The sequence below is a fragment of the Pan paniscus genome, chromosome 14, assembly GCF_029289425.2.
Source record: "Pan paniscus chromosome 14, NHGRI_mPanPan1-v2.0_pri, whole genome shotgun sequence".
NCBI classification, from domain to species: domain Eukaryota; kingdom Metazoa; phylum Chordata; class Mammalia; order Primates; family Hominidae; genus Pan; species Pan paniscus.
The window spans coordinates 43,352,852-43,372,561 of NC_073263.2; the positions used below are offsets into that span (position 1 = coordinate 43,352,852).

The window sequence follows — 19,710 nt, forward strand, 5'->3', positions numbered from 1 at the left end:
TGACAGGAAAACATTGATATTCAAAAAAACATTTTTTATTTTTATGAACCAAAAAATGTAAAAGCAAGATTAATATGCGAACTAAAATATGTAAAACACAATATTTAAAAGAATTAGAACAAAATAATGCTGTAGTCCAGGCAAAAGATGATTCTTGAACTGTAACAAGGCCATGACTAAAGACATTCAGAAGAGATAGAAAAAAGACTCCAAAAAAGAAGTAATAAAAATCTTTTGGTATTTGAATTCACCTTCTTTAAAAACTGGTTGTTTTGAGAAGAAGGTTACTCATATTAATGATCAATTCTCATCATGGAATAAATAAAATTATTCACAAAAATGTAACATTTTAAGACAATAGTCTGACTATATTGGTCCTTCAGCTTCATAATTTGTTTTGAAGAATCTTTAAGTTCTTAGCTTTTCATTTTTTTAACTGAATTGAGGACAATTTTTAAATGAATTACAAGTAATAGAATTAAAATGAAAAAGTTCAAAAGAATCTTAACAGAGGTGTCCCTATTATGAAAACTTAAAAAGTTTATTAAATTTCATGACAAGAAGTTTTATGATGGAAACAAAAAACAGAAGTCTTAACCTCAGTAACATTTCCTCTAAATCTAACATTAGTGACCACTTACATCATCCTTTACCAATTTATACTACTGCTGGCAAGATGAAGTAGATATACTACAGTTACCTATTCTTCCTGATAAGTAGAACTAAAAGCTCTGGACATTTTATACAAAACAAACATCAGAAGCTCATGAAAGTTGGAGAGAAGAAGGCAAACTGTTTAGGGAACCTCAAAACCCAAGTAATGTCATAGGTTTTCTTTTTTCCTCATATATCCCAGAGAGGATTCTGGAGAAGATAGCAATCTGGAAATGCCAAGAAATATAGACAAAAAGCCCTAAGAAAAATTTGTTCTATCTAGCCAAAAGATAAGGAAAATAGCAGCTTACTGAGACAGAAAACTTGTAGGCAGTAACTGTTTTACTAAAGTCAAACACTACAGAAAAAACTATGGCCCCTCCAACACTCATGCCAGCAAGGGCTGGGTGGAAAGCCTAAATTTCTACCATTGCAAGGCTGTAATGAAGTGCCTAATCCCTCTGCTGGTGCACTCTCAGGGAAAGCTAACTAAGGAGCCAGGAGTTTTAACTGTGGAGCCAGGAGTTTTAATCCTCTCTAAGCAGCAAGAAACTATACACTGTGGTGTCGCTGGAGCCCATTTGAGGATCCTGGACTTCTCCGCCCATCAAGGTGTAATATTCCTCTCCTCCCTGATGTAACATCAAAGGAGCTCTGGTAGAGAGTCAGGACTTTCACCAGTACTCAGTAGTAACCAGGCTATGTCCTTGCAGTGTCACTGGAGGCCATGTTAGGAGTAGTAGCAAGGATTCCTTTTCCCTCCAACCCAGAATGATATTAGCAGAGGCCTACAGACTAGCCTTTCCCCCTTCCATGGGAAACAATGGAGTCAGTGGAGACTGGTAGGAGAATCTAGACCCCAATGGCCACCTGGAAATAGTGAAGATCTAGAATCTTAAAGCATAATACCCAACGTGTCCACATTTCAATAAAAAATGGCTCATAACACCAAAAAATAAGATCTCAAACTGAGCAAGAAATCACAATCAACATGCACCACACGAACATAATACAGAAGTTAAAATTATCTGACAAGCATTTTAAAGCCTCTGTCATAAAAATGCTTCAATAAACAATTACAAACATGCCTGGAAAAAATGTAAAAAATAGAAAGTCTGAGCAAAGGAATATAAGATATAAGAAAGACTCAAATGGAAATTTAAGAACTAAAAGGTACAATAACCAAAGTGAAGAGTTCAGTGGAATTCAAGAGTGGATGGGAGAACAGATAAACTAATCAGTTAACTGAAAAATAGAAAGCTAAAGTTACTCAATCTGAACAAAAGGGAGAAAATAGATTGAAAATAGAAATAAATAGAACTTCAGGGGCTTATGAGACTATAACAAAAGATGTCATATCTTTTGTTGTGGAAGGAGAGGAGAAAGAAGGCACAGATTTTTTTAAAAAGTATTCAAGTATCTGATGGCTGAAAAATCCTAAATTTGGCAAAAGATACGAAACTACAGAATTGAGAAGCTGAGAGAACTCCAAAAAGGATATACGCAAAGAAATCCATGCAAAAGCATGTCATAGTAAAACTTCTGAAAACAGAAAAATGTTTTTTCCCCAATCTCGCTCACTCTGAAGACAGAAAATCTTGAAGACACCAAGAAAGAAATACCTTACATATATAGGAAAACCAATTTGAATTACAGCAGATTTTGCACTAGAAATCACAGAGACCAAAATGAAGTGGCATAACATTTTTCAACTGTAGAAAGAACTGTCAACCCAGAATTCTATATCCAGCAAAAATAGCCTTTAGGAATGAAGGAGAAATCAAGACATTCTCACATGAAAAAAATAAAAGAATGTGTTACCAGCAGACCTACCCTAAAAGAATGATTTTAGAAGTTGTATATAAAAAAGGAAATGATATAAGAAGAAATCATAGAATGTCAGGAAGAAAGAACATAATAAAGCAAAACTATGAGTAAATATAATAGACAGATAAAGAGGTCATAGCTAAAAAGTACAAAATTCTTTGTGAGGTGATGAAAATTTTGAAAATTTCTAAATTTAACTTTGGTGAAGGTTGCACATATATGACTATATAAGAAGTCTCTGAAGTATATGCCTTAAATGGTAAATTGGACACAGATCTGTGCCTGCCAGCACCCTGCTCCTGAGCCAACACCACCACCAGCGAGACCAAACACACAGCCATCAGCAGGGACCCTCTGTCTCCCCCTAGCTACACTGTCTCTGCCACTGTAGTGAATGCCCGCAGGGAGGCAAGCACCCCAGGACTCATGAGCACTCTGCCGCAGCTGATGAGTGTGCACCCCACTGCACTGCCACTACTGCTGCTGCTGGCATGCACAAACAAGAATGGATCCTGCTATCACTGCACTACTGAACACTTTGACTGACACAACCCATCTGAGTATAGTGACCAGCAGTCTGGGAGTACCTTGGCACCCCCAGCACAGTGGATTCCTAACCTTGAGGGGCCAAAGAACAAAACTGGGGCCTGATACAAGTCCCCCAGAGTTACAGACACAGTCCAGGAGATGGGAACAGAGCGTTGGCCCTTAAAATCTTCCAGAAATGAAGCTAGTCAGATGAATCCACCTAACATAACAATCAAACCCTCAAGATCATCAAATAGGATAAAAGAAAAAAAAATCCAAAGGTCAGCAGCTCAAAGATTGAAGCATAAGCCCATAAAGATGAGGAGCATAAGCCCATAAATATGAGGAAGAACCAGCACAAAAACCCTGATAACCCCAAAACCCAAAGTGCCTTCTTTCTTCCAAATGACCACATCACCTCTCCAGCAATGATTCTGAACTGGGCTGAAATGGCTTAAATGACAGAAATAGAATTCAGAATATGGGAAGGAAAGTCATTAAGCTATAGAAGTATGTTAAAACCCAGTCCAAGGAAGCCAAGAATCATGACAAAACAATGCAGGAGCTGACAGACAAAATAGCCAGTATAGAAAAGAACCTAAGTGACCTGATAGAGCTGAAAAACACACTACAAGAATTTCATAATGCTATCACAAATATTAATAGCAGAATAGACCAAGCAGAGGAAAGAATCTCAGAGATCGAAGACTGGCTTTCTAAAATAAGACAGTCAGACAATAATAAAGAAAAAAAGAATGAAAAGGAATGAACAAAACCTCTGAGAAATATTGAATTATGTAAAGAGATCAAGTCTATGACTCATTGGAGTCCCTAAAAGAGATGGGGAGAATGGAACCAACTTGGAAAACATATTTCAGTATATCATCTATGAGAACTTCCCCAACCTAGCTAGAGAGGCCAACATTCAAATTCAGGAAGTGCAGAGAACCCCAGTAAGATGCTTCACAAGAATATCATCCCCAAGATGCATAATTTTCAGATTCTCCAAGGTTGAAATGAAAGGAAAAAATGTTAAAGGCAGCTAGAGAGAAACGTCAGATCACCTACAAAGGGATACCCATCAGACTAACAGTGGACCTCTCAGCAGGAACCCTACAAGCAGAAGAGACTGGGGACCAATATTCAAAATTTTTACAGAAAAGAAATTCCAATCCAGAATTTCATATCCAGCCAAACTAAGCTTTATAAGCGAAGGAGAAATAAGATCCTTTTCAGATAAGCAAATGCTGAGGGAGTTCGTTACCACAAGACCTGCCTTATAAGAGCTCCTGAAGAAAGCACTAAATATGGAAAGGAAACACCAGAGTCAGCCACCACAAAAACACACTAAAGTACACAGACTAGTTACACTATAAGGCAACCACATAAACAAGTCTGCAAAATAACCAGTTACCATCATGATGACAGGATCAAATCTACACATATCAATACTAACTTTGAATGTAAATGGGCTAAATGCCCCAGTTAAAAGGGACAGAGTGGCAAGCTGGATAAAGAACTAAGACCCATTGGTATGCTGTCTTCAAGAGACCCATCTCACATGCAATGACACACATAGGCTCAAAGTAAAGGGATAGAGGAAAATCCACCAAGCAAATGGAAAAACAGAAAAAGAATCAGGAGTTGCAATCCTGGTTTCACACAAAACAGACTTTAAACCAGCAAAGATTTAAAAAGAAAAAGAAGGGCATTACATAATGGTAAAGGATTCAATTCAACAATAAGACCTAACTATCCTAAATATATATGCACCCAACACAGGAGCACCCAGATTCATTAAGTAAGTTCTTAGAGACCTTCAAAGAGACTTAGACTCCCACACAATAATGGTGGGAGATTCTAACACCCCACTAACAATATTAGACAGATCATCAAGAGAGAAAATTAATAAAGATATTCAGGACCTGAACTCAACACTGGATCAAAAGAATCTGACAGACATCTACAGAACTCTCCATTCCAAAACAGCAGAATATACATTATTCTCATTGCCACATGGCACATATTCAAAAATTAATCACATAATCAGAAATAAAACACTCCTCAGCAAATGTGAAATAACTGAACTCATAACAATCTCTTGGACCACAGCACAATAAAATTAGGAATCAAGACTAAGAAATTCACCCAAAACCATAAAATTGCATGGAAATTGAAAATTGAATAACCTGCTCCTGAACGATTTTTGAGTAAATTATGAAATTAAGGCAGAAATCAAGAAGTTATTTGAAACTAATGAGAACAAAGATACCAGAATCTCTGGGACACAGCTAAGGGCAGTGTTAAGAGGGAAATTTATAGCACTAAATGCCCACATCAAATAGTTAGAAAGATCTCAATTTAACAACCTAACATCATGACTAAAAGAACTAGAGAACCAAAAGCAAACCAAGCCCAAAGCTAGTAGAAGACAATAACCAAAATCAGAGCTGAAGGAGACTGAGACCAAAAAAAACCCTTCAAAAAGATCAGTGAATCTAGGAGCTGGTTTTTTGAAAAAATTAATAAAACAGATAAACTGCTAGCTAGACTAATACAGAAGAAAATAGAGAAGATCAAAATAAACCTAATCAGAAATGAGGAGGATATCACCACTGACCCCACAGAAATACAAATAACCATCAGAGAATATTATGAACACCCCTACACACATAAGCTAGGAAATCTAGAAGAAATGGATAAATTCCTGGACACATACACCCTCCCAAGACTGAACAGGGAAGAAATCGAATCTCTGAACAGACCAGTAACAAGCTCTGGAATTAATTCAGTAATAAATAGCCTACCAACTGAAAAAAGCCCAGTACCAGATGGGTTCACAGCTTAATTCTATCAGATATACAAAGAAGAGCTGGTACCATTCCTGCCAAAACTATTCCAAAAAATTGAGGAGGAGGGACTCCTCCCTAACTCATTCTATGAGGCCAGAATCATCCTGATACCAAAACCTGAAAGAGACGTAACAAAAAGGAAACTTCAGGTCAATATCCTTGATGAACATCGATGCACAAATCCCCAACAAAATACTGTTAAATTGAATCCAGAAGCACATCAAAAAGCTTATCCATCACCATCAAGTAAGCTTTATACCTGGGATGCAAGTTTGGTTCAACATATGCAAATCAATAAATATGATTCATCATATAAACAGAACTGAAGACAAACACAACATGAATTATCTCAATAGATGCAGAAAAGACTGTCGATACAATGTAACAACCATTCATGTTAAAAACTCTCAATAAACTAAGTACTGAAGGAACATACCTGAAAATAATAAGAGCCATCTATGACAAACCCACAGCCAACATCATACTCAATGGGCAAAACCCAGAGGCATTCCTCTTGAAAACCAGCAAAAGACAAGGATCCCCTCTCTCACTACTCTTACTTGACATAGTATGCGAAGTCCTGGCCAGAGCAATCAGGCAAGAGAAAGAAATAAAACATATACAAATAAGAAGAGAGGAAGCCAAACTAGCCCTGTTTGCAGACGACATGATGCTATATCTAGAAAACCCAACAGTCCTGGCCCAAAAGCTTCTTAAGCTGATAAACAACTTCAGCAAAGTCTTAGGATACAAAATCAATATGCAAAAATCACTAGCACTCCTATATAACACCAATCAAGCTGAGCCAAATCCCATTCACAGTTGCCACACACACACAGACACACACACACACACACCCCTAAGAACACAGCTAATCAGGGAGGTAAAAGATCTCTACAAGTAGAACTATAAAATACTGCTCAAATAAATTAGAGATGACATAAACAAATGGAAAAACATTCCATGCTCATGGATAGGAAGAATCAGTATCATTAAAATGGCCATACTATCCAAAGCAATGTATAGATTTGATGCTATTCCTATTAAACTACCAATGACATTCTTCACATAGCTAGAAAAAACTATTTTTAAATTCCTATGGAACCAAAAGGGAGTCCAAATAGCCAAGGCAATTCTAAGCCAAAAGAACAAAGCTGGAGGCATCATGCTACCCAACTTCAAACTATAGTACAGGACTACAGTAACCAAAACAGCATGGTACTGGTACAAAAACAGATACATAGACCAATGGAACAGAATAGATAACCCAGAAATAAGACCATGCATCTACAACTATCTGATTTCTGACAAAGCTGACAAAAACAAGCACTGAAGAAGACTCCCTGTTCAACAAATGGTGCTGGGATTACTGGCTAGCCATGTGCAGAAGATTGAAGCTGTACCCCTCCCTTACACCATACATAAAAATTAACTCAAGATGGGCTAAAGACTTAAATATGAAACCCAAACTATAAAAAATCCTGGAAGACAACCTAGGCAATACCATTCTGGACACAGGAATGGGCAAATATTTCATGATGAGGATGCCAAAAGCAATTGCAACAAAAGCAAAAGTTGACAAATGGGATCTAATTAAACTAAAGAGCTTCTGCATACAAAAATAAACTATCAACAGAGTAAACAGAAAACCTACACAATGAGAGAAAATTTTTGCAAACTATGCATCTGACAAAGGTCTAATATCCAGCATTTATAAGAAGCTTAAACAAATTTACAAGAAAAAAAAACCCCATTAAAAAGTGGGCAAAGGAAATAAACAGACACTTTTCAAAAGAAGACATACATGTGGCCAACAATCATGTAAAAAAAAGTTCAGCATCATGAATCATTAGGGAAATGTAAATCAAAACCACAAGGAGATACCATCATCACTAGTATCAAAAAGTAAAAAAAAAAAACAAAACAAACAAACAAACAAAAAACATGCTGACAAGGTTGCAGAGAAAAAGAACACTTATACACTGTTGGTGGGAGTGTAAATTAGTTCAACCATTGTGGAAGACAGTGTGGCAATTCCTCAGACTTAAAAACAGAATCTCATTCAACCCAGCAATCCCATTACTGATTATATACCCAAAGGAATATAAATCATTCTATCATAAAGACACATACACGTGTAAGTGCATTGCAACAATATTCACAATAGCAAAGACATGGAATCAACCTAAATGCCCATCAGTGGTAGTCTGGATAAAGAAAATGTGGTACATATACACCATGAAATACTATGCAGCCATAAAAAGAATGAGATTATGTCCTTTGCAGGAACATGAATGGAGCTGGAGGCCACTATCCTAAGTGAATTAATGCAGGAACAGAAAACCAAATACTGGATGTTCTCACTTATAAGTGGGAGCTAAATGATGAGAACTTATGGACACATAGAGGGAAACAACACACACTGGACGGTGAGAGGAGGGAAAGGATCAGGAAAAATAACTAATGGGTACTAGGCTTAATACCTGGCTATTGAAATAATCTGTACAACAAACTATGACAGAAATGTATCTATATAACAAACGTGCATACACACCCCTGAACTTAAAAGTTAAATTAAGGCCGGGCGCGGTGGCTCACGCCTGTAATCCCAACACTTTGGGAGGCCGAGGCGGGTGGATCATGAGGTCAGGAGATCAAGACCATCCTGGCTAACAAGGTGAAACCCCGTCTCTACTAAAAATGCAAAAAATTAGCAGGGCGTGGTGGCGGGCGCCTGTAGTCCCAGCTACTCTGGAGGCTGAGGCAGGAGAATGGCGTGAACCTGGGAGGCAGAGCTTGCAGTGAGCCGAGATTGCACTACTGCACTCCAGCCTGGGCGATGGGGCGAGACTCTGTCTCAAAAAAAAAAAGAAAAAGAAAAAGAAAAAGAAAAAAATCTCTGAATAATTTGTTTTCATTTATAAAACTTTGTTGCAGGATATCTGACAAAAATCGGTGAACTGTATGGTATGTGAATTTTATCTTAGTAAAGCTGTTTATAAAAATCAGAATAGTGGCTATCTGATAAAAAGGGTAGAAGAGAACTTTCTGGACATGCTGGGAAAGTTCTATATCTTGATCTAGGTAATGCCAACATAAATATAGGTACATATCAGTCTAAATAAATCAAGCTATCCATTTATAATTTGTGTACTTACTCTTATGACAATTATACCTCAATAAAATATGTTACTGTAAAAAAATTACAAGGTAATTTCACATTTCTTTCCAAAGTGCTTTTAGCAATTTACATTCACAAGAATACTGTATTAAAATTCCCACGCTCAACATCTCCCAACTGTAATACCGATAATCAGATGGGCTAAACATGGAACTTTGCTGTGGTTTTAATTATCAGTCTCTTATTGCTAATGAGGATGGTCATATTTTTCTTTATTTCTGATATTCATGGTTCAGAAAAATGGTCTTTTTATACCATTTGCCCAATGTTTCACTGATTTGACATTTTCTTATCTCTTTCTTATCACATACATGTGTTATAATAATCTAGAATGGAGTCTTGTTCTTTCTCTTGTTATGGTGTATTCCCATAATCTGGGAATTTATGGCATAGTCAAAACTAAAGATATTTAACCACAGAATTTATGGAGTGTTTTTCTCTTTTAAAATAAATGCTTTTCTGACACAAATTTTTAAGTTTTTCTCCTATGTTGTATTCAATACTTAGAAGTGTGTGTGTGTGTGTGTGTGTGCATGCGCACGTGTGTATTATGAGGTAGGAATCCAGTTTTATTTCAACATTTTTCTTTATTTTTCCATAGAGGTAATCTATTTTGTTTTTACCATTCAAGGATGCATAATTTCTGGATTCTTTTTTTCATTAATAATTTTTTTCTGGCCGGGCATGGTGGCTCACGCCTGTAATCCCAGCACTTTGGGAGACCGAGGCAGGCGGATCACCTGAGGTCAGGAGTTTGAGACCAGCCTGGCCAACATGGTGAAACCCCATCTCTATTAAAAATACAAAAATTAGCCGGGCATTGTGGTACATGCCTGTAATCCCAGTTATCTGGGAGGCTGAGATGGGAAAATCGCTGGAACCCGGGAGGCCGAGGCGGCAGTGAGCTGAGATCGCACCACTGTACTCCAGTCTGGGTGACAGAGCAAGACCCCGTCTCAAAAATAAAGAAAAAATAATAATAATAAGATTTTTTCCTACTCTTTTACCACTAATACACTGTCTTACTATTTATTGTTTTATAATGAACCTTAATGTCTACAAGGGCAGAAAAAATCGTTATTTATTTAGATTCCTAGTAAACTAAAAAGTAAAATCGTGATTTTTTTAATAGCGAATATGTAAAGATGAGGATTTTTATCTTTAATTTCCTCAGATGCTTTGTATTGTGTCAAATTAGTCAAAAACAAGTTGAAACATGCATATTTTTATTTTCCAAATTAATGTATTCAGGCAAAAATTATTTGCCCTTAATAGCATATTATTTTACATTTCTGTTCACCATTCATCCAAATAATAATGACAATAGAAGTCCACAGGCAGCACCACAACATATTATGAATTTACTCTGACTTTCAATTTTGCATATTTTCAATTTGTTTTTTTAACTTGACTCTTGATAATTGCGAATATGAAGTCAGAGAGGTTTGGAAAGACGATGCTTTCCGTTGTGTTTTATTCTATTTTGAGGAGTCTTTGATATCTAAGAATGGGCATCCTCTTTGACTACATAGCTGCTTTCTAGCCATTAATTGGGTATCATGTTCTTAGTGGAATGAGAAAAACCTGGAAGAACCCTCGCCCAGATTTAAATAGGAGTGAATGCTTGCATTGTTTGAACACATTCACATATTTGAACATCTTTGAATGAGAGGGTTATCTCTAGTTATCTATTAATGATTTGTATTTACTAAATTTTATAGTTCTTTCTTGTTCTTCAACTGTTTTGAGTATTTAGAGTAAACTATGGAAATATGAATATAGTGTTAACTTTTAAAAATGGTCCCATAAAACATTGAAATCTAGATAATTAAGACTTACCTCTATTTCTTTTCTTAATTTTTCATGTGTCTTTTTTTCTTCCTCAAGAAAACAAGTTTTTTCAATGATAGATTCTTTTACAGTTATAATTTTATCCTTTAAGTTTGTAATGTCTTCCTGTATGTTGACAACATTTGAAATATAGAAGTCAAAAAAGGATGATCAATATAAATCCAATTTTTCAGTGTTTCTATAATTTAAGAAAACTAGCCAAATCAAAATTTAGTTTTGATAAATAGCATTAGAATATTACTTCTATAGGTATACAAAAATAAAGAACTGTTACTCAAAGAAACCTTACATTTGACACAGAACTAAAAACCAAATGAAAATAAGACAAAAAGGAAAGTGGTAGTTATGGTGGCAACTGCCGAACAACAGTGTAAAAGACACTTTTTAACTCTCTAGCAAGAAATGATCAATATTTTAAGTTTGTGTCTTCTATCGTCTTCAAAGAACAGTGAGAGAAATAGTAAGATGCTTAAGGTTCAGTTATTAATTTATATTGCTTGCATAACACCATTAAGTGTACTAAATTGATTTGAATTGGTCTGGATCCATTGGCATAGAAGCTAAGTCTTCAACATTTTTGTGAATTACATTTTCTACAACAAATGGATTAATTGTTCACTGTGATTTTATTTGACCATATATTTTTATAAATCTACAGGGGATTTGTGGATGTTTCCTTTATGCATTTGAGCATCTAGGGTCGTTGTTATATAACACATGTACTTATTCCAAGTATTTTTCAATTATGAAAATAGTTTCTGAAGGTAATAGAACAGCTATGGGCATTTTATTAACTTCACAATAAATTTATCATTTAATGTATGTACTTGCAAAAAAGGAGTAATAGAAAAAATAGTTTTACTAAGTAATTTTGCACACCTGTACTTGTGTTATTCGGTTCCCTCCTGGATTTTGAAGATCTTGCATAAGTTCTTCTTTCATTGTCTTTAATTTTTTAACAAAATCTTGCTTTTCATGGAGTTCAGTCATAAATGACCATTTGCTCTCTACTTCCCCCAAACTATTTTTATGTGCTTTTATTTTTGCATAATATGCGTTATATTTTTTCATGTGTTCCTCAAAATCTTCTTGGGCTGTTTCTATGTCAAATTTAAGCTTTACATTTTCTGAATGTAAGGATTTGATTTGAGTTTCCAGGCTATCACAATGAAGTTTGGTATTCTCTATGGCAGCATCTTGTTGATAAATTTGTCTTTCTGTTTCTTTAGTTTCTGCAGAGATAGCTGCTATTTCTTTTTCAAGCTCATGAAGTTCATTCTGTAACACATTTTAACATTATCATTATTAATTCAAAATATTAAACATGAGAGGAAAATCAATGTTTTAATCCATAATGAATATAGGAAAAATCACTTATAAGAATATATTTATCAGATATTAAAAAATTAATGAATACAAGGAAACATGCAATAAACACAATTATTTTATAATTTCAGAAGGACCTCAGTTATATGTTTTTTAATGTTCATCTAATTCTAAATATTAAAATCTCATTGTTTTATCTTGACATTTTATATATGTAAGATACTTTATAATAATTTTACTAATTTATTTATAGGCATCAGAAGTATACACTCAGGAAAGACAGTATGATAAAAAATGATAAAGCCCTGAGTTAAGAATCAAAAGATCTAGGTTCCAGCACACTTATTGCTATTTACTACTTCGTATGATCATGCATAACAAACTTAATTACCCCATTCAAACTACACTTTCTCCATCTGTAAAATGAGAATAAAGATATTTACTTTGCCTCCCTGGGGCATTTTGCATTGCAAACTGCTGCCTTCTTTTTAAAGCCTAGTTTTCACACCACCAGTCTTTTCTGGTTCTCCTTAGAAATTTCTGAGAATTCCTTCTCAATCTCAACAGTTCCTTCAAATATAGGTCTTCTGCAGATTTCAGTCATCAGAATTTCCTCTTCTCACACTCTATATATGCTCCTTGGGTAATTTCACCCAAATTTACATCTTCAGCTACATATCTGCTGATGATTCACAGAATATAAGTGGCTGCTGAGTTCTACACCCAGCTGCCAATGGCCACCTCTAATTCACTATATCCAAAAATTGAATGAATCCTTTCTACAACCTCAGCCTATTACTCCTTGTATCAACTATCTGTTGCCAGAATCACAAAACCTCAGTAGCATACAATACATAAGTATATATTGCTGACATGACTAGGAGCAGCTGAGGTTGGCTAGGTAGTTCATAAGCCTGGGAGAAGCAAGGGTTGGCTAGGTGGTTCTGCTGATCTTGATTGAATCTGCCCAAGTGTCTGGGGATTGGCTGATTGTAAGATGATTTAAATTGGCTTTAACTGGGCTGACAGGCGTGTCTTGGCTTTGCTTTATGTGTATCTTCTCCTCCAATGGGCCAACCCAGGCATGTCTTATGATAATAATAGATGCAGAAGAGTGAAATTCAGTTATGGAAGAGTTTTTTAAAGCTTTTGTTTGAGTCACATCTGATAACACCCCAGCTAGTTACATAATCAAACCCAGAGTCAAGGGGTGGAAGTGTGTCCATCCATTATGGGAAAGCATTGTAATGTATGGCAAAGGGTATGGATAGACTAACGGATGAAAAATTGGGACCAAAAATGCAAATGATCACACTCCTATGTTCCCCAACTTAGTTAATGTTACCACCTTAGCTCTTCCCTTCTTTTAAATAACTGTCTAACTGTTTCTCAAATTCTGTAGATCTTCCCACCAAAATAACTCTGTAGGCCATCCTCCATAGTCCTCTTCTTATCTACTATGGTCATTCTTTTTAAGTAAATTTGTAATGTTAGAGGGCATTGTTTTAAAAAATGCAAACTTCCTTGTATCCTTTTCCTGGCAGAGAAAAAGGAGGTAAGTTCACTGAAAAATACAATATGGCAATGAACCTCAATTTTTATCATCAGCTCTGATGTTTCAAATGCTCACTTGACATTTCTATATGTATGTTTACCAGACATCTCAACTATACATATTCAGAAAAAAAGTTTAATTTACACACCAAACATATTCCTCCCCCAGACTTTCTGATTTCAATAAACTGTACCACTTTCCACCTGGATACTCAAAAGCCTAGAAATCATTCTTGATTCTTCCCTTTCCCTTACCCCCACAACCTATTTCTCATCAAATCCTGATGGTTGGGCCTCCAAAATAAAATCCCCAATGCACTTCTGACCAGTCTTTGTAGTGTGACCTAATGTCTAACTCATCTCCCTATTTCCATTCCTCCCCACTCCCCCAACTAGTCTGTGTATATCAGGCAGAAGAATCTTTTCAAAACATAAATCATATCATGTTATTTCCCTGCTCAACATCCTCCAGTGGTTTCCCATTGCATTAATAAAAAATTTCAAATTCCTGAAAGTGTTTTATAAGCCATATATGCCCTAGTGCCTATCTACTTTGCTATGCTTCTCATCTACTACTCTCCCTTTTTCCAGTCTCCTTTGTGTTGATTAAATATGTATAGTTCCTTCCGACCTAATGGCATTTTTAATTATTGTTTGGTCTACTTTAAAATTCTCTACCCCTGGCTATTATCTGTTGGGTCTTTGTCTTTCACAATTCAGTATTATTATTATGTCTCAGAAGAGTCTTCCCTAAATTAAAATATAAATGAACCAACCACTATTCCACTCCTCCTCTAGTTACTCTCTACACATTACCCCATTGTATTTCCTTTGTAATACATCAATCTTTGAATTATCTTTATTTTGTTAATTTATTGCTTGCTTCCCCTGACTAGAAAGTAAGCTCTGTGGCTACAGGAACCATGTCTGTCTTCATTACCACCATCTTCCCATTCTTAAAACAGTAAGTGGCACAAAGTAGGTGCTCAATAAATAAATAAATTCATTCAATAAATGAGTGAATGACTGATGCACAACCAATGGTCAGGAAAGGGACATATGCCCTGCTGGTTACATCAGGCTATCTATCAACTCTATTGGTCAATATAGGAAGTATATTGACCCATACAATTTGGTTATCATCTCTTCTCTTTCTTGGACTAATGTAATTGACTGTTAATTTTTCTTATTGGCTTTAGTTTCTTTTGCCTTTAATCCATTTCTGCCCTTACATGAGAATTATGTTATTTTTTTCTTCTCCCCCTCTTCTTTAATCTCCTCTGCCTCTTTTCCTCCCTCTTCCTCTTCATCCTTTTCCCCTTCTTCTCTCTCCTTTTTAAACTTACAGCTTTATCGAGGCAAAATTAATATAAATACATATTCTAACTTTACAATTTGATGAATTTTGACCTTCTTGTGCTCATAAGACCATCACCACAACTAAGATAATAAACGTAGTCATTATTCAAAAAAGTTTCCTCCTGATACTCTGTAAATTCATTCCTCCCTTTCCATCTCTCCATTCCTAAGAAACCACTGATCTGCCTTCCTTCTCTAAAGATTAGTTTGCTTTTCACTAATTTTATATAAATAGAATCATTTAATACATAATTTTAAGTCTTCTTTCAATAAGCATAATTATTTCAAGATTCATCCATGTTGTTGTATATGTCAATAATTCTTCATTTTTATTGCTAAGTAGTATTCTGTTGTATGGATATACCATATTAGTTTATTAGTTCATCTAACTGATGGGCATTTGGGTTGTTTCCAGTTTTCCAGTGGGCATACACATTTATTTCTCTTGGGTAAATACCTAAAAGTTAAATGGCTAGATTATACAGTAGGGATAGGTTTAACTTTTCAAGAAAGTATAAACTGTTTTCCTAAGTGGTTGTGTCATTTTACAGTCCATCGAACAGGTCTGAGAGTTCCAGGCCTTCCATATCTGCAACAACATTTGTTATGGTCAGTCTTTTTAAACTTAGCCATTCTAGTGGGTTGTATGTGTGTGTGTCTGTGCCTGTGTGTGTGGATATTATAGTGGAAATTTAAGTATGCTGTTAGATGTGTTTTCAAATATTCTCTCCTAGTCTGTGACAACCCAAATGGCCAAAGGGCCCCATCAAGAATACCTTAGTTTGTTTTCATAATAGTGTATATTGAAGAGCAAGTTTAAAATTTTTTTGGATGAAATTCATCAAAATTTTTATGTCATATTAAAGAAATCATTGCCAAGCCCAACATCAATAAGTTTTTCTATGTTTTCTTCCAGATATTTTTTGTTTTAACTCTTAACATTCAGGCCTTTGATTCATTTTGAGTTAATTTTTGTATATGGTTTGAGGTGAAATTTGAGGTTCAGAATTTTTTTTGCATGAAAATATCCAATTGTTCTTCTACCATTTCATGAAAAGATTATCCTTCTCTACTGAATTGCTTTGGTACGTCTTCAAAAATCAATTGATATGTGTGGGGCTATTTCTGGGCACTTTAGTTTGTTCCATGGATCTATATGTCTAGCTATATCATATTATCCTGATTACTATGCCCTATAATAAATATTAAAATCAGGTAGTGTGGTAACATGGAAAGAAATTTGGTCTTTGTTCCCAGTTATTTGTACAGAGCTCCTAAAACTCTTGTGTATTAGTTCATTCTAATGTTGCTAAAAGAAATTCCTGAGTCTGAGTAATTTATTCAAAAAAGGTTTATTTGGCCCATGATTCTGATGGCTGGAAAGTTCAAGACTGGGCATCTACATCTAGTGAGGGCCTCAGGCTGCTTCTACTCATGGTAGAAGGTGAAGAGGAGCTGGCATTTGCAGCAGTCACATGGTGGGAAAGAAAGCAAGAGAGGGAGCCGGGAGGCGCCAGGCTCTTTTTAACAACAAGCTCGCAGGGGAACTAATAGAATGAGAACTCCGTTGCTCCCAAAGGAGGGCATTAATCTATTCATGACAGGATCTGCCTCCATGACCCAAACACCTCCCACTGGGCCCCATCTCCAACACTAGGGATTAACTTCCAACATGAGGCTTGGAGGGGACAAACATCCAAACCATAGGACCTTGGGATTTCCTAAGTGACAAGGGTGATAGGATGATCTTTTATTCGAATGAATTAATTTTTTGTGGGTCCCTACATAGCTTTAGGATGGGGGCTGGCTGTCAAAAAGACCAAGCCTTGATTAGAAGACTGAAACTTTTAGCCCCATTTCCCCAGTCTTCTGGGAGGAAAGAGGGGCTGGAGATTGAGTTAATAATGTGACGAAACCTCCATAGGAAACCTTAAACTATGCAGGGTTGAGAGAGCTTCTGGATTGGTATAAACATATTGAGGTGCTGTAAGAGTGGGGCGTCCAGAGACGGCATAGAAGCTCCTTGCAGGCCCCCTCCCACATACCTATCCCCACGCATCATCTCTTCCATTTGGCTATTCCTGAGTTGTGTCCTTTATAATAAATGGGTAATAGGTGCTTTCCTGAGTTCTGTGAGTCATTCTAAAAATGCTCAAACCTGGTGAGGGGTGCGGGGAAAGTATGGGAGTAGGTTGTGAGAACCTCTGATTTTATAGCCAGTTGGTCAGAAGTATGGGTGGCCTGGGACTTGTGATTGGCACATGAAGCAGGGGCAGTCTTATGGGACTGAGCCCTTTAACTTGTGGGATCTGATGCTAATTCCAGGTAGATACAGTAGTCCCTCCTTATCCAAGGGGAATATGTTCCAAGACCTCCGTGGACGCCTGAAACCATGGGCAGTACTGAACTCTATATACACTATGTTTTTTTTTTCCTATACATATATACCTATGATAAAGTTTAATATATAAATTAGGTACAATAAGAGAATAACAATAACTAACAACAAAATAATTATAACGATATACTATAATAAAAGTTATGTGAATGTGGTCTCTCTCTCCTGTCTTATTGTACTATACTCAACATGCCCAGCTGTTTTGTATTTTTAGTAGAGACAGGGTTTCACCATGTTGGCCAGACTAGTCTCGAACTCCCGACCTCAAGTTATCCATCTGCCTCGGCCTCCCAAAGTGCTGGGATTAGACGTGAGCCACCACGCCCAGCCAGGAATTTATTTTTCCTTCTTTACAACTTCACAGATGGATGATTTGTCCTTACCATAGATCTTAGCAACTTCAGTGTATGATTTTTTTCTTTCCTTTAAGTTAAGAACTTTCACCTTCTCACTTAAAGTAAGTACTTTACAGCTTCTCTTTGGCATATGTGAATTGCCAGCATCACTACGCTGATACTTTGGGGCCATTAAGTAAAATAAGGTTTAGTTGAACATAAGCACTGTGATACTGCCACAATCAATCTGATAACTGAGATGACTACTAAGTGACTAATGAATGGGTAGCTCATATGGCACAGATGTGCTGGACAAAAGGACGACTCACGTCCCAGGCAGGATGAAGCAGGACAATGCGAGATTTCATCATGCTACTCAGAATGACTTGCAATTTTAAATTTACAAATTGTTTATTTCTGTAATCTTCCATTTAATACTTTTAGAATGCAGCTCACTGTGGGTAACTGAAACTGCAAAAACAAAACTGCAAATAAGGGAAAACTGTTGTAGTGTCAGAACTGAATCAAATCTGGACACCAAGCTGGCATCCAGAGAATCAGAAAATTGGTTGTTAGTGTTAGAAAATGTCCCAGGTAGTATAAGATTTCCAACACTTTTCTTCTTCAAAATTGTTTTGGATATTCTAGGTCCTTTGCATTTCCATATGACTTTTAGAATTAGCCTATGTATTTCTCTCCCAAAAGCCTGCTGAAATTTTGACTGGGACTGCGTTTCATGTATAAATAAAATTGAGAGAACTAACATATTAGCAATACTGAGTCTTCTGTTTCATAAAAATGATATACCTCTATATTTAAGTCTTCTTTAATTTTTCTCACCAATGTTTTACAGTGTTCAGCATACTGGTCTTGTAAACCTTTTGTCAAATTTGCCCCTAAGTATTGAATGGTTTCGATGGCATTGTAAGTAGTATTGCTTTTGAAGTTTTAATTTCTGATTTTCTCTTGCCAATGTGCAGAAATACAATATATTTTTGTATATTAATCTCGTGCCCTGCAATCTTTCTAAACTCACTTATTAGTTCTAATAGCTTTTTATAGCTTCCTTGGGATTTTCTTTAAAAAAAAAAATGCCATCTGTGAATAAAAACAGATTTACTTCTTTCTTTCTAAACTGGATGAGTTTTATTTCTTTTTCTTGCATAGCTGTACTGACCTGAACTACCAGTACCATCTTGAATAGAAGTAAGAGGAGACATCTTTTTCTTTTTCCTGATCTTAGGAGAAAAACATTCATTATTTCACCATTAAGTATGTGGCTGGTTGTAGAATTTATGTAGATGTTCTTTCTTAGACTAAGGAAGTTCCCTTTTATTTCCAGTTAGCTGAGAGTTATCATGAATGGATATTGGATTATAATAAGTGCTTTTTATGTATCTAGAATTCTTTCTAAAATATAAATTTAATATTTGCTTCTTGCTTAAAATCTGTCAAATGCTCATCAACTTTAGAATAAAGTTGAAGTTTCTTATCGTGGTATAAATCTTCCATGATTTTTCAAAACATACTGTAATTTACATTATCATCAAACTATTTATGGTTCTAGGAATGTACCAATGCTATTTCAGGCCTCTGCAAATGTCCTCTGTGAATATCCTCAGGTTCTTTTTATTTTGAATATTATCTTCCTTACTCCCTAACCTTTAAACCTGTCCTAGACACCTAATCATTCAGATGAACTCCAGCTGCCATTTAAAACTCAACTGAAACATCATTTCTTTTGTGATCACTCTTTCTCTAGTGTTAAATCTGTGTTGTGTTCATGCCTCTACCATTGACACTACTACTCTACATGTAATTATTTGTTTACTTCTTTCTCTTCCC

The 19,710-nt window shown here is 35.9% G+C and overlaps 1 protein-coding gene across 9 annotated transcripts in view; it reads right to left on the reverse strand.

The window, feature by feature from the left end:
- CCDC122 (coiled-coil domain containing 122) overlaps positions 1-19,710 on the reverse strand; it is a 44,862-nt gene that overhangs the window by 12,891 nt on the left and 12,261 nt on the right. For 8 of the 9 annotated variants that reach the window (XM_003807664.6, XM_034936659.3, XM_034936660.3 and 5 more), the window contains 2 exons: positions 11,773-12,171; positions 10,882-10,998 (listed from right to left, as the gene is read on the reverse strand). In XM_003807664.6, coding sequence (XP_003807712.1) covers positions 10,882-10,998; positions 11,773-12,171 — 516 coding nt within the window. The remainder of the gene's footprint in view (positions 1-10,881; positions 10,999-11,772; positions 12,172-19,710) is intronic. The other variant, XM_034936657.3, reaches the window with a different exon arrangement.